General features: G+C 51.1%; 1 protein-coding gene across 1 annotated transcript; it reads left to right on the forward strand.

Moving 5' to 3' along the window:
• The first annotated feature begins 12 nt into the window (after positions 1-12).
• On the forward strand, positions 13-21920 carry UBFD1 (ubiquitin family domain containing 1). Its single transcript, XM_054993407.1, has 7 exons — positions 13-64; positions 395-682; positions 773-981; positions 6828-6893; positions 7054-7159; positions 12438-12520; positions 16532-21920. The coding sequence occupies exons 1-7, from the start codon at positions 37-39 to the stop codon at positions 16640-16642; spliced, it is 891 nt and encodes a 296-aa protein (XP_054849382.1). The 5' UTR covers positions 13-36; the 3' UTR covers positions 16643-21920.
• Positions 21921-25149: the final 3229 nt, after the last annotated feature.

The raw sequence follows: 25149 nt of genomic DNA on the forward strand, positions 1-25149 counted from the left end.
CCGGCGCCCCCCGCGGGTGGCTTGTACACAATCATCATGGCCGCCGCCGCCTCAGCCTCTCCCGGTGCGCGTCAGCAGGCGAGAGCGGCCCGAGGGGGGGAAGGAGGCCGGCCGGGCCCAGACCGGGCCAGGGGCCGGGGCCGGGCGGGGGGCTCCGCTCCCGGGGCAAGCGCGGCGCCCGACTGCCCCGGCCGAAGCGGCTGAACGAGGCGGCGGCGGCCTCTGGACGCCAGCCCCGATCCGAGCGCCGGAGCAGAGCGGCCGAGGGAGAAGGGAAGGGCCGGGGCGGGCAGGCTGCCCCTTGCTCTGCTCTGCTCTGCTCTGCTCTGCTCTCCTCGCCGGGAGGCCCGTCTGTCCCCTGCGGGCCCCTCTCACAGTTTTTTCTTCCGTGCAGATTCAGAGGAGGCCGGCATGGACGCAGAGGCCCAGAACCCGCCGCCGCTAGGAGGCCGAGAGGACGGCGAGCAGGACCCCTCCTCGGCCGAGAGCCCTCCGGAGACAGACGCGCCCGAGGACGACCCGCCGGATGCCTCCCAGGCCTCTGTCAGCAACGGCGGCGACCCGGAGCTGGAGAAGGAGCTGGTGGAGCTCAGAATCATCTGGAACAAAAACAAGTACGACGTGAAGTTCCCGCTGGACAGCACGGGGGCCGACCTGAAGCAGAAAATCCATTCGCTGACAGGTAAGGCAAGGAGCAGGTACCACTTCTTGTCAGCTCTCTGAAAATTTTCCTTGGCCTACAAGTGGTTTTCATTGGCTTCCTCCACTGTAGGCCTTCCTCCCACAATGCAAAAGGTCATGTTCAAAGGACTTCTGCCCGAGGAGAAAACGTTGCGGGAAATCAAAGTAATCAATGGTGCAAAAATCATGGTGGTTGGCTCCACCATCAATGACGTCTTAGCAGTGAACATACCGAAAGATGCTGCTCAGCAGGAAGTGAAGTCGGAAGAGACCAAAAAGGAGCCCCTCTGCAGGCAAAAGGTTAGTTGAAGTTGTTAACCCAAAGGATTTTGATCAAAGAGCCATAGTTAAAAATGCAGTGCTGACAGTTTGGGGTCGTGGCATGGTAAGATCTTGAAGCCTGTCTATTTGACTGATCGGTTAGCTTCTATTTCCACTGTCTCTCACTGGAACAGTCTAGTTATTGAGCCTCACTACGATTTGAATCATTGTCTTATGTTTATGAAACTGAGCTGCTTTAAATTGAGGTAGACCACTGGTCTTTAAAGTTTAATGTTTTCCCAGGGATTCACACAGCAATTTTTCACATTGTTTGTTACCAGATACTTTTAACTGGAGCTGCCAGGAACTTCATGCTGAGCCATAGGCCTTCCCTTTATTTATTTATTCACTTGTTGCCTGCCTTTCTCACTGTGACAAAGCAAACTATTTTTATTTATTTATTTATAGTCCATCTTTCTCACTAAGATTCAAGGCAGATTACAACAGTGCAAGTGAAAATACAACATAATTGACAACTAAGACATTCAGGAAAACAGATACAGTAGGGAATGGTTGCAGAAAAAAATTAAACAAGCATAAAGCTGAGCACAGAGGTGAAATGTATCTGAAACAAAGCCTAACAAATATCCATGGCCCGTTTAGCAGTGTAGAAACTTGCTATTAGGAGCACATCTATATCAGCAGACAGTACCCAATAGTGTAGCATTTAGTTCTCTGTCCCTACCAAGGCATCTCTCTGAGCTATTTCTTATGACACAGTCCTGTAATCTGAGTAGAAAGTTCTCCTGAATAATTAAGTTTTGCACAGTTTTGCACAGTTTGCAAAAAAACAGGAGAGTGGGAGCTTTTCTGACCACCTCAGGTTGGCCTTTCCGTATGGTGGGGGCTACCACAGAGAAAATACATGTGCAGGCAGCAGTTTTTGTCCAACTGTAGGGTGGTGTCTTCAGAAGACCCTGTTCAGATGAGCGAAGCTGCTCTGTAGAATATAAGGGAGAGGCAGTCAGACAGATACGAGAAGCCAAGACCATGGATGTGATAGTCACAACCTTGAATTAAGCCCAGTAACTGATGGGAAGCCCACGGAATGACTGCAGAATGGAAGTGATTTGCATGCTCTTTCTAGCCCTTGAGAGTAAATGAGCTGCAGTGTTCTGTACCAACTGAAGTTTCTGAGTTGAATTTGAGGGCAGAATTATGTCTAGTCTTTATGTTACTGTGCTGTATAATGCAAGTCGATGTTATCAGTAAGATGCGATATTTAATAAGTAACGTAATAACATGCAAAGTAGCAACAAAGCCCGTTGTGGGGAAAAAATACAACGGGCTGTAGAAAGGGGAAGGTGGGTGGGCGGGCGGGCAGGCAGGCATTCGCTCCTCCTCCATCACTGATTCCAGCTGGCGAAGGAGGGGGTGGGCATTGTCATCTAGTCCATGCCCGATCTGCCTGATCTTGGCCGTGTGAAGGGGTGGTGGGCTTAGCTACCTGTTCCATGCCTGATACCTGCCGGGTAAAGAGGGGGCATCGCCTCCTGTGCTTGACTACGGCTGGGTGAAGGGGGGCAGGCATTGCCACCTGCTCCGAGCCTGATCCCAACTGGGTGAAAGTGGGTGGGCATTGCCACCTGCTCCCTTCTGGGTGAAGGGAGGAACAGGCATTGCCTCCTGCTCCATGCCTCATCCTGACAGGTGAAAGTGGGTGGCAGGCTTTACTACCTGCTCTGGTCCTGATCCCAGCCGGGTAAAGGGGATGCGGGCATTGCCACCTGCTCTGCTCCTGATTCCGGCAGGTTGAAGGGGGGGCAGGTATTGCTGCATGCTTGGCTCCTGCTCCATGCCTGATACATGCCAGGTAAAGGGGGGGCATTGCCTCCTATTCTGTGCTTGACTCTGGCAGGGTGAAGACAGGGTGGGCGTTGCTGCCTGCTCAGTGGCTTATTCCAGTAGGTTGAAGAGGGCGGGCATTGCCACCTGCTCTGCTCCTTATCCCAGCTGGGTGAAGGGAAGAAGGTCATTGCCTCCTGCTCTGCGCCTGATCCCAGCCAGGTGAAGGTGCGAGGTGGGCATTGGATTCCAGGTGGCTGAAGGTGAGCGGGCATTGCCACATGCTCTGCTCCTGATTCCAGCTGGCTGAAGGGGGATGGGAATTTCCACCTACTCTGCTCCTAATACCTGGTTGGTTAAGCCAGCGGGTGGACATTGCCACCTGCTCTGCTCCGGATTCCAGGAGGCTGAAGGGGGGGTGGGCATTGCCACCACTCCTAATACCAGGTGGGTTTAGCCAGGGGGTGGGCATTGCCACCTGCTCCACTTCTAATACCAGCTGCTGTTTAGGTGGGGGGAGGGCAATGTCACCAGCTCCACTTCTAATGCCAGCTGGGTTAAGACAGGGGGTGGGTATTGCCACCTTCTCCGCTCCTATTACCAGCTGGTTTAAAGCAGGGGGGGGTTGGCATTGCTACCTGCTCCACTCCTGATACCAGGTGGGCTAAGGTGGGGGTGGACGTTGCCACGTGCTCTACTCCTAATACCTTGTTAAGGCGGGGGTGGGTGTTGCCACCCGCTCTGCTCCTGCCAACTGTGTTAAGGCGGGGGTGGACATTGCCACCTGCTCCACTTCTAATACCAGCTGGGTTAAAGTGGGGTGTGGGTATTGTCACCTGCTCCGCTACTGATCCCTGCTGGCTGAAGGGGGGGTCGGCATTGCCACCTGCTTTGTTCTTGATAGCATCTGGGTTAAGGTGGGGGGTGGGCATTGCCACCTGCTCTGCTCCTAATATCAGCTGGGTTAAGGTGGGGGTGGGCATTGCCACTTGCCTTGCTCCTAATATCAGCTGGGTGAAAGCAGGAGGTAGGTATTGCCACGTGTTCTGCTCCTGATCCCAGCTGGCTGAAGGGGAGGGTGGGCATTGCCAAGTGCTCTGTGCCTGATCCCAGCCAGTTGAAGGTGTGAGGTGGGCATTGCCACCTTCTCTACTCCTGATCCCAAATGGGTGATGGTGGGGGTTGGCATTGCCACCTTCTCCACTCCTAATACCAGCTGGGTTAAGGTGGGTGGGCATTGCCACCTGCTCCGGTCCTAATACCACCTGGTTTAAGGCGCGGGGTGGGCATTGCCACATGCTCTGCTCTTAATACTAACGAATAACAGCACTTGCAGAACAATAAATCAGTCACTTATTGTAAATTCATAGAAAATATCTCATCTATTTAAAGTGCTCAGTGCAAAATATATAAATCCAAAATTAATCAACTCACAACGCTCAATGAACATACAAAGACCTTCGCCCATCACCAAAGAAAAAAGTTATTGACCTTGTCCCTTTAAGGCAGTCCCGCAGTATGTTCTCAAGTAAACGTTTATTCTTTTCATTAAAGACTGGAGACTCCCGTATAGATGACTGTTGAATGCATAACAGAAAAATTGTATCCCATGTATTCTATTGCAAACAAAGGTCTGGTGTGCGCTAAATTCATAGCATGTGAATGTTTTGCTGGTTTGTTTGTGAAAATTATCCTGCATTGGTGGAAGCAAGATTGGCCCCTGAGGAAGTGTGTGTGGTATGAAACAAGCTGAATAGTCAAACCGACAGCTTGTAGGGCCGGGGGGGCCTTTGGGCTCTCTGTCCATCGTTGAAGTCCACCTACAAAGAAGAGACTCATAAGATTAGTCAAAATCTACACTCAAGTACACCTTTTCACTCACCATCAACTGTTGGCGACAAGAGGAACTACCGGGCTCGTTCGGATTTCCTCTTTCCAACCTTTGTTTGCAATAGAATACATGGGATACAGTTTTGCCGCTATACTGTGGGACTGCCTTACAAGGACACGGTCGATAATTTTCTCTTTTGTAATGGACGAATAAGGTCTTTGTATGTTCATTGAGTGTTGTGAGTTGATTAATTTTGGATTTATATATTTTGCACTGAGCACTTTAAATAGATGAGATATTTTCTATGAATTTACAATAAGTGACTGATTTATTGTTCTGCAAGTGCTGTTCATTGGCTTTCAGGTTGCATCTTGGGAACGCCTCTTCATTAGTTACCCCTCCTAATACCAGCTGGGTTAAGGTGGTGGTGGTGGGTATCGCCACCTGCTCCACTCCTAATACCAGCTGGGTTAAGCTGGGGGATGGGCATTGCCATCTGCTCCTCTCCTAATACCAGCTGGGTTAAGATGGGAGATGGGCATTGCCGCATTGCCATCTGCTCTGCTCCTAATACCAGCTGGGTGAAGGCAGAGGGTGGGCATTGCCATCTGCTCCACTCATACCAGCTGGGTGAAGGTGGGAGGCGGACATTGCCACCTGCTCCCATTCTGCTCGCGGCCTGGGCTTCCCACCATGGCACGTTTTCTGGAGGGACATGTGGTCTTGCCTAGGCTTCCCTCCATAGAGTACCACCTTTCCGGAGAACTCAGTCAAAATAGTAACAATATTAGTATTACAAATGAGTTAATATATAAATTGCCAAGAGTGCTCAGTTTCATCAATATATATCAATAAATATACCATACAGTCGATATCACAGTAAATAACCTATTATTACAACATTCAACTGGTGGGAAAAGGTCCAATATAAAAAGTTCACTGCATTTGGTGGTTTAGGCTTCCCTCCGTGGCAGCGCCCTCTGGTGGTGCAGCGAGGTATAAAGTGAGTTGTCTGAAATAAGCTTACTCAGTTTTATAGTAAGATGGTATTAGACATATGTTAAACAATGCAGAAAGAGGTATCGCTTATGTGGGAAACAGTGCAGGAGCAAGATAATGCTTATCACAACAGATAATGCGTACTATGCACAGCGGCCTGCTCCACAGTCTCATTCTTTTCACTTTCTTAAATTATTCCGCTGTAATATAGCCCTATGACCTTTATAAAGATACTTTCCTGAACAACTCTGTTTCATGTAGTTTGCAGAAAGACTGAGGTGTGGGGGCCTCCTGACCTCCTCAGACAGGCTGTTCCCCAAGGGGGGAGCCATAACAGGAGAACGCGCGTGTACTGGCAGCTGCCGATTTCCCTCTTTGTAGGGTGTTGCCCCCAGAATGCTCTGTTCACACAAACAAAACTGTTGTGGCAGAGCATAGGAGGAAAGTTTTGTGGATACGAGAGTCCAAGGCAATGAAATGTCTTACATGGGATAGTATCTTGATTTGACTTTGATAACTGATGGGCAGCCAATGACATGACTGCAGAATGGTTGTCACATGCATACTCTGCATAGCTCCTGATAGCACCGAGCTGCAATATTCTGTAGTGACTGGAATTTGTGAGTTGGCTTCAAGGGCAGACCCGCGACATAGACGTAATCATAATCGAACAATAAATACCTCTTTGAAGCCAAATATTACTGCTTTTGACACCTCCTCTCAGTAGGTAATTCTGCTGATAGCTGGCCAGTTGTGCAATTGGATTTCTGTTAATACATTCATGTTTTCCTGAAATGTGTGTTGATACTTGTGCACAGTTGTTAACTAAGCTGATTTGTAGATTACGGGGGTGTGGGGGGGTGTCCCCTCTCAGGGGTGCTCTTTCTGTTACTGTTGTGCCTTATAACTTGTGAACTCCTGAGTTACTATTTCTGAAAGTTGTGGTCCTAATATCTGCAACTTTTTAGCCAAAATGGTAAGAAATACATCTTAATCTTGTAATACCAAGACACTGCTGAGGGGGTGGTGGTATTGATAGCCTTGCATATTTTCTGTGCGGCATCTAGAGTGCTTGAATTACTTTGCTGAAGGATGATTCCTAACAAACTGTTTTATTATTGAGTGCTTGCCCACCCTTTAGAAGTGCTGGCAAACGGGCACTTTTAGGCTTCTGTCATGGTGGGTCAACTGTGACTTCTGTTTCTCACAGCAACATAGGAAAGTGTTGGATAAAGGCAAACCGGAAGATGTGATGCCTTCTGTCAAAGGTGTGCAGGTGAGTAAGCAGTCACTGTTGTTCTCAAGGCACTCAAGAGCCTGGGTCTGTCCTTGACGTTTGTGCCCCGCCACCCCCCCCCCGTCCCCCCCCCCCCCCCGTCCCGCCCTTCTCCATAAGCTTTTCTGCTGAACCAGCCTTTTGTGCTTCACCTCTTCAGGAGCGCCTGCCAACTGTCCCTTTGTCGGGTATGTACAACAAGTCAGGTGGGAAAGTGCGGCTCACTTTTAAACTCGAACAAGATCAGCTCTGGATTGGCACTAAAGGTAACAGTGGTTAAGGTGATTTTATTGTGTGCGTTTTAACTTGTTAGCTAGCTTGGTGGCTCTTATGAGGGCAGAGAAGTGGGGTATAAATTTTGTAAAATAAAAAGATGGCATTAGCACCCCACAGTTTACACCCCGGAAGCATATCTTTAGAAGAGAATAAATGCATCACGTTGATTCCCTTCCAGGTTTCTGAGCTTGCAGAATCCACTTCCCCTGCAGTGTTTTTTTAGCTTGGTTGTCATTTGAGCAATATATGGAAGCGTGTAAAAAGTCACGTGCAGCTTAAGGAACCAGAAGCATCGGTGACCTGGATATCAGAGAGTCTGCAACCCTCTGGTCTTTGGCTTGCTGATATGTTGGTCTGCTTTAAGTGTATTTGCAACCCTCACACCTTTGAGGCAGAGGAAACGCTCCTTGTGTATTGCTGCACAAGGAGTGGCTTTTTGTGGAGATGGAGCAGAGGGCAGATCCTTGCTTCAGAAAGAGAGGCTAGATGCCACCCCTTTATAGGTCAGTTATGGAAAATAACATGGCAGCCAGGTGGCAGCCTGCTTTGCTGGGGCTGGAGTTATTGAGCAGGATGTAAAATGGCTCTGCCTGCTCGGTCCCAGTTCCAGGCCCTTTGCGTTCTCACTGGAGGAACTGGATGGAGCAGTGTGGGCATGACCAAAGAGCTGAAAGGAAAAATGAGCTCTAGGAAGTGCTGAGCATTTACCTCTGTTGACTGTGTTTGTGTACCTTTTGCAAGTGCACTGGGAGGACAGCATGCCTGGGGCTCTTCTGCACCTCCTCTGTCAGAGGAGGTGAATAGGAAGGCAGGCAGGCTTGTGCCCTTGAGAGTGTTGCTTGCCATGTTGCTTGGGAGGAGGGGTGCAAGGAATATGAGCCACGGCCATAGAATTTGGTGATACCCATAACCCTCATACAAGAGATCTTGCCAGAACTGGCCAACCATCTCTAGCTCCAAAGTTCAGCTCTGTGCAATCTCTTTGATCCCAATGAGAATATGCCTCCTCTTCTCCCATGAACCCAAAATGCTTTGTCTGCTGACTCACTGCCTCAACAGGCTTCGTATAGAGACTGACTATGGCCGGCCCCAATGCCGGCGTGCCTGCACAGACGGAGCAGTGGCGCCGCCAGGCCGTATCCTGTGCCAGCAAAGTGCAGCAGAGCCAGCCCCGGCAGCAGCGCAGAGATGCAAATTGGGAGAACCAGGAAGCGTTGTGGGTGGGCGTGATGCGCAGCCACTGCCGGGCGTAGCCAAAGGGCGCTGTTCCCCACAAGCAGCAGGGGGAGGGGCCAGGATAGGCGCAGCCAATGGGCAGCACACGATCCCAGCCAGGCCCCAGAGCAGCAGGCAAATCGCGCCCATGCCGGCAGACCACCCCGGCTCGTGCGTTGGGCGGGGCTCGCAGTCGGGAAGGAGAGGGGTGGGCGTGGTCTGAGGAGCCTTTCCACCGTTTGCCCAATGCAGCGCCAAGTCCGTGGCGGCCACGTCCAGAGAGGTTGGCATGGGACTGGCAGGCGCCCTGCCATGAGGAATCCAGGGCAGCAGCCAGTCCCGGCAGTAGGGAACAGCCACCAAGTCGCGCCGAAGGGGAGGGTTGGCCTGAGGCCGCCACCAAGAAGCAGACACAGCGGGCCCGTCCCCGTCCCAAGCCAAAGACCACAGACACCCGTTGCACAGAAATCAGCCTTTATTATTATACCATCCCACCTCCCCCAGCAGACGTGAGGAAGGGGAGGCGTGTAGGAGAGGGTGGGTGTCGAGGGACCATGGGAGGCAGGGCTGGGCAGAGCCCATTTGGAAGGACAGGCAGCCAGGGGCCCGTCGACGGCCCGGGCACTGCCTCACCAGCCCCCTCCCCGCTCGCCCCCTGTGCTGTCCGGCGCCTGTGCGAGTGCATGGTCAGAAGCAGCTGCCCCTCCACCCAGCCTTCCCTGCTGCGGCGACCAGGTCACGCGGCCAAGCCCTGCTCCGCTGCCCCTGGCCCCCCTGGCCCCGGCCCTATTGCCTCCAGCAGCTGTATAACACCCTGGGCCGCGGCCCCACCTGTCCAGCAGAACACCCCCCTCCCTGCAAGGCGGCAGCAGGGCTCACCGGCGAGGCCGGCTGCTGGACCCCTTGGCCGTCCACGGGCCCGGCCTCTCACAGGCAACTGGGCCCGAGGGTGCCTCTGGGGCAGGTGGAGCTGCTGCAGCGGGTGGGGCCAACGGGTCGAGGATGGCGACGAGCTGCCCGAGCAGGGCTTCGGCACGGACTTGAGAGGCGCGGAGCCCCTCTCCCACCTCCTGTACCGCGGCCATGAACTCCCAGCCGCGGTTGTTCGCCTCCTCCCATGTGGCGTGCACCTCTAGCCACTCCCTCTCGATTGCCGCCCACATTGCAGCCAGTGTCGGGGGAAGCCACTGGGCAGGGCAAAGCCACGCGCAGCCTCAGACACACCCTACCCCTCCCAACAACCACGCCATGTTGGCGCGGGAGCCTCGCAACTGCCCCGCAGGATGAATGCGAGGCGGGACACCGCGGGGTGGAGGGTGTTGGAATGACCAATGGGGCTGCCGCAGACACCCGAGGGGCCGGACCCACTCTGGGAGGCAGCCGCTCATGGGACTTTGTTGCTGTGGCTGCGGCTGCAACGGGAGCGACTCTCCCCAGGCGCGCGAGACCTCCTGCCTGGGATACAGCATCTGTCTGCCGCTACCCTAGTTTCTTCACTGATGGGGCTAGGGTTCCAGCGAGCGGACCGTTTCCCCTGCCATCTCCCGCCCCCTTGCAGCGGCACCCCCGGCCACCCTCTCCCTGGCTTATTATCGGGTGCCAGCTGCTCGCCCTACCAGGGATCGAGCGCCCTCGGTGGCTCCCCCTTCCCCGCTGACATGCTCTGCCCCAACCCTCTACCTGACGTTACTGTGAGGGGAGGGGGGGCGGGGAGGCAGAACGGGGTCTGTCAGATACATTTGTGGCGATGTGCAGGTGGAGATATGTGACGGGAGTGTTGGGGGAAGGGCAGAGGACGAAGTCAGGCTCGCAGACACAGAAAGCAGTTGTTTTACAACTTGTTTTATTGCACTGGAACAAGTGGGCTTGTTTTTAGGCTAGCAAGGGAGCCGGGGAATTCTTCACAGCCCTCCTTCCAGCTCGGCGGGGCGGGGCTGGGATGCAGGCTACAGCGCGAAAGTGCTTCCTGGGCTGCAGCCAACCGTCCGTCAGAGATGTTTGGGGAGGGCGGGACGCGGGGGAGCAGCCCTGCCCTGGACGTGCCTGCGGGAGAAAAAGACACATGTGGGCTTTGCCTCGTTCCACTGGCGAGGCAAGCCCCACACTCCGCCATCCGGGAGGATGCACGTAGTCGAGGGAAGCAGCGACCAGCTGATGCATGACGGTCTGGTGAGGATGCACTCGGCCTTGGCAAGCCTTTACCTTTAAGGGAGGGAATGAGCTGGTCATAACAAACACCTGGTCGCATGTGGTTTTCGGGGCGCCTGCCTCTGAGGCGGCTGGGGCGGCCAGGGGCAGCCATGGTCGCCCCCCACCCCTGCTGGGCCTCACCCGAAGCGGCAAGTGAGCGGGTGGGGTCAGGTGAATGGGCGGTTTGCACTAATCCCCCCTCCCCTACCTCCCCCTCACCTGTCAGCGCTCCGTCAGTCAACACCAGGCGGGAATACCGGAGTCAGGGTACCTGCAAGGAAACAGGAGAGGCTGCTGTAAATTCGCCAAGTGTCACTCCATTCTCTCACGGAAGGGTTAATTTGTTTGTGCTTAGTTAGAAGCAACTAGCTTGCATGAGTACAGTTAGATGTTGAGTTGTTCTTCCTGTCGGGGTAAAAAGGGGGTTAGCCAGACATTTGCACTTCTTCCCTTTTACGGGAAGTGCCCCCAGTTTTTCGCAAAGTCCCCCGAGTGCATTCTGTGCCTGCCACCGTGAATGCCCTCACCCCCCTTCGGTGTTCAAAGGGGCAACGCCACGCAGCACACGGACAGAGCCTCCGGCGACGTGCTCACTTACCTGAGGGTTTTGGCCGGCGCTGGCCGGATGTTTTGTAGGGCGCGGTTGCAGGTGATTGGGTGCGGAGAGGGGGGCTCGTCCACGCCGGGCGTGCACGCTGATTGGTCCCCGGGATAGTTCGCATCCTATGCTCCTTTGGGCCATGGAGGCGGGGCTGAGCGCTCGGAGAGGGGGCCGGTTTTTCGCCGTTCCATGAGCGCCTATGGGCTACGCCTTCTTTTTCCGTGGCATAGCTTTTTTGCGCCGCTGTGGGCGTTCCCGCTTCTGGAGGGGCTTAGGGAGCAGACTAACTCCGACCCCGCCCTGCTCCCCGCCCCCCCCCCACGCCGGCGCAGGGCTCTACACCGCTCCTCTGCCTCCGCCCAGCTGCCTGAGGCTTGCGCTGGTGCCGGCCCGCCGGCGGGCCAGCGCCACGTCCCAGCGCGGGTGGAGGGTGACTTACACGGGCGTAAAGCCCAGATACGCCGTCGCAAGCCTTAGTTCGGTTCCTATTCACTTTCCCCGCCCCTCTTAGGATTGGGCTGCCCGTGATTCCACACACATTGGATAATGCACTTCCAATTCTCTTTATAGATCATTTGGAACAAAAAATTCACCTCAAACGATTGATCAAGTGCATTGAAAGTGCATTATCCAACGTGTGCGGAATCAGCCACTGTCAGGCTGCATATACCCCGCCAAGTGGCTGGTTTGATCTCACTAAGCCACATTACCCTCAGGAGATGAGGCCTCCATGTATTTTAAGGTGGGGGGAGCACAAGCAGCTAGGAAAGAAGCAGAGCAAGACTCGTTTGAATAAACATTTTTAATGGTCTTCAAGCTGAAACAGGTTGACTGTTTTTCTCCTTTTTGCTCACTCCGTACTTCACTCTCTCTTCCTTTTTTTGAACATCTAATTCTTCCTTGCAAAGAAATATCTTTTTAATGCTGTTTTGTCTGTGAGGCCATGCTTTGAATTCATACAGCCCAAGGTGAGTGGCAAAAACCACCTAAGGCTCTACAGCAACATAAACACAAAGATATTTGGAGAGTTCAGTCGCATACGTAGTTTGCTATTTTATTCTGTGTCATGGTGGAAAGTTATTAATTTTTTTAAGATGTGCAGTCTTCCAGGGACTTGGTTGAAGTGAAAAGAAAACTGGTGAGGAAGGAGACGGAAGAGGTTTTGTCTACTTACCAAGAAAAGGATCACTGGAACCTGGGTAGTGAGTTAGGACTGGTAGAGGCAGCCGGTCTAAATGTTAAATTTTTTTGTTTCAATCTAGAGAGAACAGAAAAATTACCCATGGGGTCCATCAAGAATGTGGTGAGTGAACCTATCGAAGGGCACGAAGACTATCACATGATGGTAAGGGGCTTTTGCTGCTCCAGCCGGGGTTCAGCACAGATGGCATAGAAAGCTCATGGCCGAGGTGCAGGTGACCAGTTAGCAAGCCTGTGGTCACTGAAGCCTAAAATGATCCCTGCCCTGCTTCCAAGAGGAGCCGTGGTCCCCCCTTTCAGCACAGCTCTACCTCCAAGGCAGGCCTCTCATCACCACTGCCACCATAGAGGGGTGGATGACGGCCAGCAGAAGGGCCTTTTCAGCGGTGGCGCTGCATCTCTGGGATGCTCTTTCCCAAGCTGGTGCTTAGGCCCCAAATGAAACCCCTTTTTCCTTCTGCTGTTGGTTAAGTTTCTCCTACAGTTGTCACTTCTTGTGGCTTAAGCCAGGGTGGATTTGATCTGAATCATGATTTTCTGCATAAAGGCTCGTTCTTGCTGATTGTTACAGTATTAATATTTGCAACCCAGATGAAAGTTTAATTTTTAGAACAATAATTTAACAGGTTAGTCTTACAGTTATATCAGACAACTAATAATTGTTTGAAATAGATAAGTATGGAATCATTGCAAGGTGAACTATCTCAAGTTTAATAGGGTAATTATTCATATTTGGACAACTTTCCTTCTTTTCTCTTTTCAGCCTGCTGCCATGATAGGTTTTCTCTTCAAGGGAGAGAATAATATGATAAATCTCAGGCTCACTCACAAAGACCTCAGTATTCTACTAAAAAAGTTTCGCTTTCATTTGTACTGCTTTCCCCTCCCTTCTCGCACTTAGGTGCTCCTTATCCAAATTTGTTTCACCCAGGGGTCATTTCATAGAAAAGGAGCTGCCGGACCTCATTAGCATAACTCATTAGCATATGCCACACCCCTTGATTGGGCCGAAATGCCCGGGATTTGGCTGCTGCCAGACAGGGGAGTGTTCCCCCACCTGGCAGTGGCCCGATCAAGGCCCTCATGGTCCCGGATCGGGTCTGTGTCAGGCAGTGGAAGCCTGACCTGCCCGGAAGCGACCTGGCCCTGGTTGTTTCGGCCCCGATTCACAGCCAAAAGGGCTATTGTGGGCACTTTAGGGCCAAGGTCAGGGCCAAAACAGCCTGGACCAGGTCAGTTCCCCCACCCGGCACCAACCCAATCCCGGCCGTTCTGGCCCCGATCCCAACAGGAATGGGGCTAAAATGGCCATTTTGGGCCTGTTTCAGCCCAGATCAGGGCTGAAATGGCCAGTACCTGGGTCAGTGCCAGGAGGGGGAGGCTTCCCCTGCCTGGCACCGACCCAATCCCAGTTGTTTCGGCCCCAGTCCCAGCAGAAAATTGCCCCAAAATGGCCCGGATCAGGTCAGAGTCAGGCGGGGAAACCCTCCCCTGCCTGGCAGTGACCCGTTCCAGGCTGTTTTGGCCCTGATCTGGGCCCAAAAGGGCTGAAAATGGCACTTTTCAGCCCGGATCAGGGCCAAATGGCTGGGGCTGGGTGGGGGAGGGTTCCGCCACCCAGCACCAACCCAATCTGGGCCAAAACGGGCCCCAAATGGCCGGAAATAGCCCCCTTTGGCCCAGAACAGCCAGGATTGGGTTGGTGCCCAGCAGGGTAAGGTTCCCCTGCCCGGCACCAACCCAATCCCGGCCGTTCTGGCCCAGATTCGGGCTATTTTGGCTCCAATCGAGGCCTAAACGGCCCTAAGGTTGGCGGGGCCACCTGACTTGGGGGAACTGCCGGAACGCTATTCCCCCTCGAAATGAGCCCTGGGTTCACCCCAGGCGATCTTCTATTAACTGAACTTGAAACGTAGCCCTTAAGAGGTAAGGGCTTGATTCTGTGAACGTAGGTTTGAAAACGAGCAAGAGGACTGAGATCTCTTCCTCAACTCTGTTTATTTAAAAACACTTTGCTGTTAAGAAGAGGCACGTTAGCTCTGCAGACAGAAATTCACAGTAAAACCAAGCATCTGCGATGGCATCTTCTAGACAGAAAAATTACCAAAAAATTAAACATCCCATGGATATACAGTCTCATACTACATGATAGAAAACTAATCCTTATTTCGTGATGAAAACTCTTGGGGCTATATGTATCTTAAATACTTTGTCTTAAATAGAAAACTATAGGTAGATTTTTTTTTCCACTCAAAAGGCATTTTATCAAACAGAATCCAGTTTGGTTGTTGTGGGTTTTCCGGGCTGTATTGCCGTGGTCTTGGCATTGTAGTTCCTGACGTTTCGCCAGCAGCTGTGGCTGGCATCTTCAGAGGTGTAGCACCAAAAGACTCCAGTTTCTGTTTTTAAAAAGCCCTGATTCGTATCCACCCTGCCTTGAGCTTTGCCTCCCTGCCCTTCCTGTTCTCCTCCACCAGCCGTTTGTTTGAGCTGCTGCTGTTAAACTGTCCCTCAGTTGCTTGCTTGTTGTGTGGCAACGAGTTAGCAGCAGCTACAGTTTTCCTCTGTTTTTAAGTCACTTTAGACAATCAATTTAGAAAAGCATACTAGAAATATTTTGCTTGCCGAACCATTTGGATGGCAGGGGGGTCTGTGCCTTTTTAAAAACAAGGAGCTGTATGCTTTCTCCTTGCTTATTTTACTGCCCCTCGCAAAGAGAACAAAGTGTGTGTGTTAAAATTGCAGTAGCTGTTGTTGTGGACATTGGCGATGCCGTGGTTGTGTCCTGTTCACGTTCAGAGCCTCTTTTGTTCTGGCCAAACCCCCGTTTTACAGGCAAGGCAGACCGTTTCCTGTTGCTCCCTCTGGATATTCCTCCTCCTGTTGGCACCTAAATCAAGATCAAGAACAACCGACTTTCCCTCTGCCCCTGCCTCTTCCACTCTCGGGCTCCTTTGGCAGGAAAGGGTGACCCAGCTCTCAGCCTCTTACCGTGGCTGATGCTGCCCTGCTTGATTCCTTGTGGGGAACCAGCCCCAGTCTTCACCAGGGCTGAGGCCAGATTTCAGAGCCTGGACTTGCCACTCACTCACAGCATAGTTGTTTTCTCTAAGGGTGCAGAATGCGGCCGCAGGAGCCGGCTGGCATCAGTGGAGAAGTGCGGCTTGGCCCTTTCCCACTGGGCTCTCAAAAACTGCCGCCCCCACCTCTTCAAGCTACTCTTACTTTCACTGACTGTCCATAACTTTTTCCCAGGGTTCTTCAAAGCAACTTTGGGATGGAGGCATTTAGTAGAGAAGCATCTGCCCTCACATGTGCACCAGTATGCCACTTGAGATCAAACCCCTGCAGCTGTGAGGAAAACCACACAAGGTGCCTGGGCGCATGTCAGGTCCCACAAGGTTCCCTGGGTGGTGCAGTCTTACAAAGAACAGCCGCTCAAGGCGATTCTCCACCCAGGGTAGTACGATGGGAGGGATTCTCTTGCCAAAAGCCTCTGCTCAGGTTTTCCTCTGGGAACTCGGGGCGGGGGGGAGGTGACACGTAACAGGAGGCTGGAAATCCAGGGCGGCTTTTTGCAAGAGAGGGAGAGAGAGAGAGAATTCGTGATGCAATTCTCTGCCGGAGAGAAGAGCAGTGTGTGTGTGGGGGGTGGATTCTCTCTCTCTCGCAAAAAGCTGCCCTGGATTTCCTGCTGGAGCTCCTGGAGGAAAACCAGAGCCGAGGCTTTCAGAGAGAGAGAGAGAGAGAGAGAGAGAATCCCTCCCGTCGCTCTGTCCCTGGCGGAGAATCGCAGTGAGCAGCTGTTTCTTGTAAGACCAGGGAACCCTGTGGGACCCGACGTGTGAAGAACACGTCTCTGGCGTCTCATGTAGTTTGGTTCTGAGTTATCTGGTGTTTGGAGGTTTTTTAAAAAAGAAAAGCGTAATACTTGTAATGTATAGCTCTGCTGTAGGAGGAAAGTTGTAAGGATTTCTTAGTTGACTGGTTTGAAGTAGATACAAATGGCAAGTACCCTAAGCGGGAGAGGGGCCGTTGCAGATGAGTCTGAGTCCACGTTTGTGTGTGTGTAACGAGCCCCTTCCTCCCCCCGGGGATGCTGCTCACTGGAAGGCTGTGGCCTTCAACTGCCTCCTTTTCTTCTTGCCCCTTCCAGGCCTTTCAGTTGGGTCCCACCGAAGCCTCCTACTACTGGGTCTATTGGGTGCCTACTCAGTATGTTGATGCAATCAAGGACACGGTGCTGGGGAAGTGGCAGTACTTTTGAAGGCACGCTCACCTCTGGCACTGGAGACTGATACGGACCTAAGGACACTGCTGGGAGAGGCCTGGACAGGGGTTGTCCTAGAACAACTTAATCACTCTGATCTCGAAGAGGCCTGAGAGGACGCCAGAGGTGGGGATTTCTCGCCATTAGTTTGTTTTTAACTTAAAGTGCAGCAGCAGCAGCAGCAGCCCTCTTTTTCTGCAGGCGACTTCCACCTTATTTAAGAACAAAAAAGCAAATATGATGGAAATCAATAAATCTTAATTCACAAACCACTGTGTGTAATACACTTTAACTCTGCTGAGCATAGTTTTCGGATGTGTAGTTTCTGCAAGGGTAAAGTGGAGACACCACTAAAGATTTTCTGCCTAATTTGAAGAGTCAGATATTTTCATGCTCTTCCATTTACAAACATTGGGGTTTCTTTGAACCACATGCTTGTGACAGGGAGCTTGAGGAATAATCTTTTGCTTGCTTGCCTTTTTTTTTTCAATATTACAAAAAATCTTTCCAAGCAGTATGCAAATGTGGGTTTCATAAGCCATATCTTCCTGGCCCTTGAGTTTTCTTGAGGCTTTTCTGGTAGCAACCTCCTCTGTTAACCCAAAGATGCTTGGCTCCTTCTTTGAAAAATCACAGCCACTCTTCCATGGGGAAGTGTTGAGCATCTCAGCTTTCAAGAAGGATAATGCTGCAGTCTTGCAGCCCAGTGGGCTCCTGCTTGCTGTGCTCTTTTCTCCCTCCCTCTAGCACTTTGGTAACATCTGTGTGGGGTGAGGGGCTGTGCCTTACAGAGCACTTCTTTGCTATCTCTGTTGCTGTCTGGGATCACTTGGCAGCGAAGGTACCTCTGCTTTTGGTGCTCAGCATTCTCTGGGACCTGGCAGCACCCCAGCATCCGCGGTGCCTCCCCAAGATGCCCGTGCAGGCAGCTCCTCCTCCTCTGGTTCTCCGCTTCACTTCTTGGTCTGAGCTGAGAGAGAGGAGAGGAGGTCTGACGGAGGGGGCAGGTGAATCCGGAACTGAGGTCAGCTTGGGCGTTCTAGGCCGGCTAGACTTGTGTGCTGTGGCAGTGAGGTGGCTTTGCCTTCAGCAGTGCGTCCTGCAGACCCTTTCCTGCGGGTTAATGGTACTGTCAAACATTTGGCAACCTCCTTGAGGATCTGAGGCTGCTGTTACCGTTGCAGCTGAGCCTGAGGTGGCCTTTTTAAGACACAGCGCTGAACTGTGGTGGCACTTCTGAGGACACTGAGCCTTTCTGAAGGGAAGCGTCTGCGCAGGATGTGGACGTTGCTTTGTGTGAGGAGCGTGTCGGAAGGAGGATGTCCCTCTTGGGAGCTCTTTCTGCTGTGCTCTCACTCTGTTCAGCTGAGCCAGTGAGCGTCTGTGGCACATTGGTCCTCAGCCTGATTATGCAGCAATAACATGCAACGTCAGCAAAAGTTTCATCTGAATAGACGTGTTGGGGAGAAGAAGAATGCCTAGTAGTAGGAGCTTGTGGTGCCCGTTCACGGAGCCTGAAGGAGTGGCTGAACATCATGGCATGAGAAGCCTGGTCCTCCTTGGCCCTGTTAGGAATGCTGGCCAAGGGTGGCGGCTGCACCAGGCTGGCGAATCCAGGAGGGACTCCCCGTGAGAGCAGGCCAGAGGGGGGAGGACCGCGCCACCTCTGTTCTCCTTGTGGGGCTGAGCCAGCTGCCTTTCTGTTCGGCTGTCGTATCGCTCACCTGTGCAGAATAAAGAGCCCCAATCCTTGCAGCGGCATTAACTTCCGTACTGGCAGGTTTTGTTTCGTTGCTTCTGCGATTGAGTAAGGGAAGCAAACCAGACATCTCACCCAGTGACTGGTGTTTGCATTGACGGGGTGGTTGGTGGCCAGGAATGCGGCTTCTTTTCTGCTTTGGCTGCTCTTCTACCCAAGCTGTTTGCAGGGAGAATTGTGTGTGTCCCACCCACCCATCGTGATTTGCTTCGTGGCGCTTCATTCAAGGGCCGTTTATCTCAGGTCTTCTGATTCCCACGCAGCAGTCGTTAACAAACTGGCTCTCCCAAGGAGGCCGGGTCTGAATCCCACCTGTGCCTAATTGGATGTAGGACTCTGCTTGATGTGAGATCTCCCCGAGCTGTGAGATGATGGTACGGTCCACTCAAGTGGTTGCACAGGGTGTGTGTTCACACAGGTCTTGTGTTCTTGTCCTGGAAGATGTGGAGGATTTTGGTATTGCTGGAAGTCTTTTACGGAACAGGAACAGCTACATTTTTATGTCTGCAGGGAGGACTATCTCGATGGATGTATGGAGGTTTTCTGGAGCTGAGCTTCTCCTCTGCTTTCCCTCTTCCTGCCCTATCCTGAAGCAGGGCGGAGTGGGCGGGGGGGCTGTGCACCTGAGGCAGAGCCTGCTCGCCCGTGACTTGTGCCGATGAGAACAGCGAGCCCAAAGTATCCATCAGGGGGGCACTTCGTTGGCACAGCCAGGCTCCGGAGCAGGCCTGGGAGGGAGGGGGGGATGCTCCAGTTCCTGAATCCCTCGCTTCTCTGGTTGTTCTCAGGGAGGCCTTGAAGGCCTTTGCCATTTGCAGTCCTCAGCGCAGGAGTGCAGCAGAGGCCATTTTTCTGCCCTCCTCTCTGAATGCATCCGCTGACGGCTCAGCAACTTCACACTTCCCAGTGAGCGTGTGCAAAGGCAGATGTGGGAGCAAGGGCCCAGGTCGCAGCTCTCGAAAGTAAGGGAGAAATGAGTTCTCTGGACTGCTGTGGTTTCTCTCTCAGGTGAACTGTTCCAAACAGGTGTTCCTAGCCGCTATAGTCTGAAAGTGCTGTGGAGAGTGGAAGGGCAGGGCTTGCCTGTCGTGGTTCACAGATGCACTGATGTTGGCTTCCCTTCAGCAAGGGGATGGCTGCGGGGCTGGTGCTTAGAGATCGCCTTCTAGCCTTGTGTCGGCAAGATGCAAGTGTGGTTGGGGTCCCAGCATCTAGGAACCAGAGCATAATTTCTAGGGGACAGCATTCGTTTTTCTGCTTTGGAACCAGTGCACTCTTTGAGTCTCCAGTCTTCTTCATGGCACAACCATCTTTTAGAAATTCAGTAGTGCCATCTCTAATCTTTAAGAGGCCAAGAATCTTCCGGCCTGCCAAATAGAAAGGTCTGTAAAAATATACCAACCAGTAAGAGATGTATTGGGGCTTACTAACACTGCTTTGAACAAGAAAAGTACAGATACAAATGAGTGCTTCTGAGCTTGTGAGGGTGCATTTTCTGAAGCCTAGCAAACATACATATGGCCTAAGCTGACTAGGGAGGGAGGGGATAAAAAAGATCCTTTTTTTGGCAGCTAAGAACATGCTTCAAAGTTGTTCCTGCCCAAGTTTTAGGGGTGTTTTTGGTTCAGAGGAACTGGAATCCTGATGTTTCAGGCGCTGCCGTTCTTCCCAAGTGGCTTTTTCAGCTCACTGCAGGGTGTTACAAAAGCCGGATAGTTACCTGCAGTTCCACACCGTGTTGCCTTCAGCTGTGAATCAACTCTGGAGTCCCTCGGGGCCATTCCACTCAGTAGATCAGTGTCTCGTGGACTGCAGCACATCTGGCAGGGGTGTTCTTTGTGGCTGATGGGGGGGAGTGGGTGGTGTTGCTGTTAGCCTTTTAGGGATGCTGTGTACTGCACTAGCTCTGGGGCAGTAAACCCGCCCCCCCCCCCGGCAGATTGCTAGGGAAGTATCTGTCGATCTGATAGTGTTGCGCTGTGAGCATGGAAGGAGCTTCCATAGATGCAGGCACTGTATGTGCTTTGACACCTCTTAAAACATCTGCATTTTTTTCTCTTTTTTCCCAGTCACAGTCTGCCCCATCTTGTCCTGCCCCATAGATTCCCTGGAGTTCTGTAGCATTCCACGATCTGACATCACTGTCCAGGGGCTAATGTCACTTGGCCCTCTGCATCCCATGGACGGGGGTGTTCGCAATGGAGCAGCCCCTTTAGGCTGGTTTTTCATGCTTGACTGGCTGGAGTATATGAGTGTATCCATTTCTTCCTCAATGTCTAGCTTGTGTGCATCCCATTAAAAGAGCTTGTGTGGATTTTTTCCTAACAGGAAATACATATACAGCGGGGGGGGGGGGGGCAGTAAGAAGTTGTTTGGGGATGCCAAGCTGTGTGCCAGGTTTCAACCAGATGGGAGATGCACAGCCTAGCAGCCAGAATCTCTCAAGCCTTTCACCACAGGCCAGACTGCATGTTTTGCACCCCAGCCACTGAAACACAGCTTTTGAGATTGCCACCAGGAACAGAGGCTGTCCCTTGATGCTCAGTTGCAGCTGCTGAGGCCACTGTTTGCATTTTAAAAAGTAGTCAGAAAAAAATACACAGCTGTGCACATTGTATCGTTGGGCCGTGGGGCGGAGCTGCAGAGTTAATTTTAGTCCACTTCAGGGTGGAAAAATCCTGGTGCCGAGAGAGAGAGAGAGAGAGAGAGAGAGAACGCTGGCACAAGGGAAACTGCCCTCGGAACAGGGACTGTGGTCCCTGCTTGTGTGTTGCCCTTTTTCTTCCTGGTGTCTGTGGGCCCAGGTCTAGGGCGCATTTTGCAATCTCTTCCTCAGAGGTGCCATATCATTAGAATTTCCTGACTCTCAGGCTTCGAGCCAAGGGGAATGTTAACATCCCCACACATACACCTGCTTGGTATTGTAAGATCACCTTCCATGGTGCCCCCCCTTATTCCACTCCCCTCAGTGTTGGAAGTTCTCATCCTCTATAGTTTCTCAACAGAGACCCGTGCTCAGCCGTGCTGCTCACTTGCCCTCTTCCCCTCTCTCACCTGTTGCCCAGGAGTGAAGCAACTGCCCAGGACCGGGCTGGTGCTTGCCACAGGGAGAGTTAGATGGCTAGGGTATAATCCTTTCCTGTCCAGCCAGTCTCAGTGCTTGGTTCCAGTGATGCCATGTTTGATCTGGATTCACATGTATCTTTTGCTCTTTGTTGGGCAGTGGAGCTTGCAAGATGCCTGCAGGGTTCTCTGACGAGGCTTTTGTGGGAGGAGTTCTCGGCAACAGATCTGGCATTAATTCTACTTCCCCTGTGGCATAGCAGTTCTTAGGTATCTGTGAAAGCCCCATTTGTGGGGCTGGTGGTGGGGAGGAGGGAGGGAGGGAGACAGCAGGATAGGCAGTTTAGCCTTGGATATGCACTGCTGGGATATTTTAAAGTGTAACTTGTCCAGTTATTATCCTTCTTGTTCTGTTCTGTAATATCAATCAGTCTTGTCAAATAAACTTTGGTAATGAAGTGCTTTATATGTTGAGTGCTGGTCTGTTTTTGCTTCACTCTGTGTATGTGTGGGGGGAGGTGGACTTACTGAAAGAAGGTGCTGGTTTATCAGAGTTGGAGGCAATTGGGGGGCGTGGCGTCAGCGAGGAGGAGAATGGATGCTCGATGCTAGAGCTCCGGCCCTCCCCGACCCAATTTCCCCATCAAAAACTTCACAAAGGATTGAATAGCTACAAAATATGAAAAAGCAGATGCCTGACAAAAAGAAGCAGCAGGTAAAAACCACTAAAAACTTACAGGATTTTTTTCCGAGCCCGGAAGCAAGTTTGAAACAAGATAAAATGCAGGGGAAGGAAAACAAAATGGTGGGTGTGACGAAAACCGCAGAAATAAGCCCCCCCCCAGCCTGATAGTGTCAGGTCTTGCCAGGTACTTCTCTCAAACACTTTACTGCATCACTCCAGTGTATGAGTTAAAAATGTTTGTTTAGAGTAAATGCCAGTTTCAAGATAACTGTAACAAGGGAATTGACTGGAATGACTAAAGGTAGGAAAGTTAGATCAGTTATAGATTAGTGTCTCCTCCCCCCGCCAACTGGAAGAAGAGGCAGTTGGGAGTTTTGGTGCACATTGCCTGGGAAGAAGGGAGGGGGAAGAAGAGGAGGAGCTCGGTTCAGTCTCTGTAGTTCAGTCTCAAGGTCACACCCCCAGGCATCTGCAGGAACTTGTAACCAAACACCTTGCCTGGAAGATACGCAGTTAGCAACAGGTTCACACAGTTCTGGTACTCTCTGCACCCACTCAGAGGCACTGAGACAAAATACATATTGTGCATGACAGATTTGCTGAAAGCCTGTCTGACTGATAGCAGTATCGCTGACTTAATAAAGCAAGTGGAACACAACTTGTTAGAAAATATGAAAATGTCGCAGCAATTTACTGAATAATTTGCTGAAATGAAAATATAAATAAATAAAGCAGCTAAAAACACGAGCAATGATATTGAACTCAGCAATACGACTCAAGCGAAAGTTAAAAATGAACAAACATAAGATACTGAAATTGGAAATGGCGGCAAGGCAGAGAAATTCTAAATTTCGTGGTTTTGAAGAAAACATTAACCTAAATGGAGATTTGAGCACCACCTTACATTCTTGGCTATCAAAACAGTTACAGTTGGGAAATGAAGAAGTCATAAAAATAGACAATGTTTATCGAGTGGGATCAACATACCAAAGAGAAAATTCCCTGGGGACATCATAGCGACAATTACAGAGGGTCCAATCAGAAAGAAGATCTTTGAAACTGCTAGAGCACAGGGGAAACTAGATTTCAATGGAACTCCAATATTAGTTCTCATGGATTTACCACCAGAAGTCTTGAATAAAAGAAGATAATTGAAAGAAGTGACTGCAGCGTTAAGAAATGCTCAAATAAGCTTCAACTGGATCAATCTCGCTACTCTACAGATTAAATACAAGGACAAAGTACACAAAGCAACCGATCAAGAATCAGGAATGGCTCTTCTAAGTGAGCTGGGAATTGAAACTACAATGGGAGTGGAAAGGAGCCCACAAAAAAGAAGGATGCAGATTGATCTGTCTCCACATTAGAACACTAAAATACCGGTCTGAGGGAACTAACTAGTTAGGTTCAATGTTCAGAATTTAGAAACGGGGGGGGGGGAAGGGGGGATCTAAAAGGAGGGAGGAATGGGAGGGTACGGCATCAATATAGCATATTGTATTTTTCTGATCTCAGAATTGGTTATTATACCAATAACAATAACTTGTAAGATGAGATCTTGCAGGATAGAGAGGCCAGAATTGTTATATGTTATTTAGATAAGGTAAGGAGGGAAGGAGAAGGGAAAAAACAGAAAATTGAAGAAATCAAAAAGGGAGAGTGGGTGAGAAAGAGGGTGGTGAGTAAATACTTAGAGTGGAAGCTTGGGGAATAGTAGGGGGAAAGGGGGGTGGGAAATTTGAAGAAAGGGAAGACGGAGGGTTTAATACAACAATTCATTAATAAAGTAAGGGAAGAAGGAAAAATTGAAGGGGATAGCATAAATACTACATTTGGGCAGGGCTCAGGTTGAGAGGGAATGCGCAGGAACGCAGTTCCGGTAGTTCTCCAGAGAGGTCACATGTCAGGTGGCCCCGCCCACCTGATTTTTGGCCATTTTGGGCCCATTTTGGCCTGGATTTAGCCCAAAATGTCCAGGATTGGGCCTAAAACAGCCAGGATTGGGCCCAAAACGGCCAGGATCAGGCCTCTGACGGGTGGTGGATCACTCTCCCGCTCAGCAGCAGCCCAATTCTGACCATTTTGGGCCCCTTTTCAGCCATTTTTAGCCCCTTTTTGCCATTTTGGGCCCAATTTCGGCCCTGAATGGCCAGGATTGGGTCCCAAACAGCCAGGAGAGGTGATGTCAGGGGGTGTGGCATATGCAAATCAGTTATGCTAATGACACACTTCTGGTGATGTCAAGGGGAGTGGCACATGCTAATGAGTTGTGCTAATGAGTTCCTGAAGCTCTTTTTCTACGAAATAACCCCTGCGTTTGGTTTATAAACTTACTATAACATAGGTACTATTTTGTATTGAATTTTGTTATATAAGAGTTCCTAATTATAGCTACGGTTAAGAAACGAAACTACAAAACAGACCTGACATATCTCATAAGTAAAGATACACTTAAGCGACTACAAAAATGAGGCAAATGGTAAAAGTGGTATCTTATAATGCACGAGAACAACCCGATTAAGAAAAAAATGTATTATGGCTAATTTATCAAAAATGAAACCAAATATAATTCTTTTCCAAGAGACACATTACAAACATGCAGATAGGCAAGAATTTAAGGCAAATAAGATCCAACAGCAAATTCATGCACAAAGTACATAGAAGGCAAGGGGGGGTTCAATCCTTATATCTAAAAACACACAATTAAAGGACATTTAGAAGGAAAATTGTACACTATAGTCTCACTTTATGCTCCTACCTCAAATTAATTTTCTAGAAGAAACCTTAACTTGCAGCGCAATCCTATGGTCGACCATGACACCAGCGTGGCTGTGGAGGCAGAGCAGCAGCGGCGCTGGGCCAGCTCCTGTGCTAGCAAAGGGCAGAAGGGGTGGCAGAGGCAGCAGCGCAGAGTTGCGAAGCGGGAGAGTCAAAAAGCATGGTGGGCGGGGTGAATGCACGGGCAGTGCCGGCCACAGCCAGCTGGCACTGTTGCCA

This window comes from Eublepharis macularius, chromosome 12 (assembly GCF_028583425.1).
Source record: "Eublepharis macularius isolate TG4126 chromosome 12, MPM_Emac_v1.0, whole genome shotgun sequence".
Taxonomy (NCBI): domain Eukaryota; kingdom Metazoa; phylum Chordata; class Lepidosauria; order Squamata; family Eublepharidae; genus Eublepharis; species Eublepharis macularius.

What these genes read in the sequence shown, in the direction of transcription:
- UBFD1 (XM_054993407.1), top strand. Translation starts at nt 37, where the DNA reads ATGGCCGCCGCCGCCTCAGCCTCTCCCG. An exon ending in CTTCTGTCAAAGGTGTGCAG is followed by an intron (nt 6,894 to 7,053) that starts GTGAGTAAGCAG and finishes TCACCTCTTCAG; the next exon opens with GAGCGCCTGCCAACTGTCCC. An exon ending in GCTCTGGATTGGCACTAAAG is followed by an intron (nt 7,160 to 12,437) that starts GTAACAGTGGTT and finishes GTTTCAATCTAG; the next exon opens with AGAGAACAGAAAAATTACCC.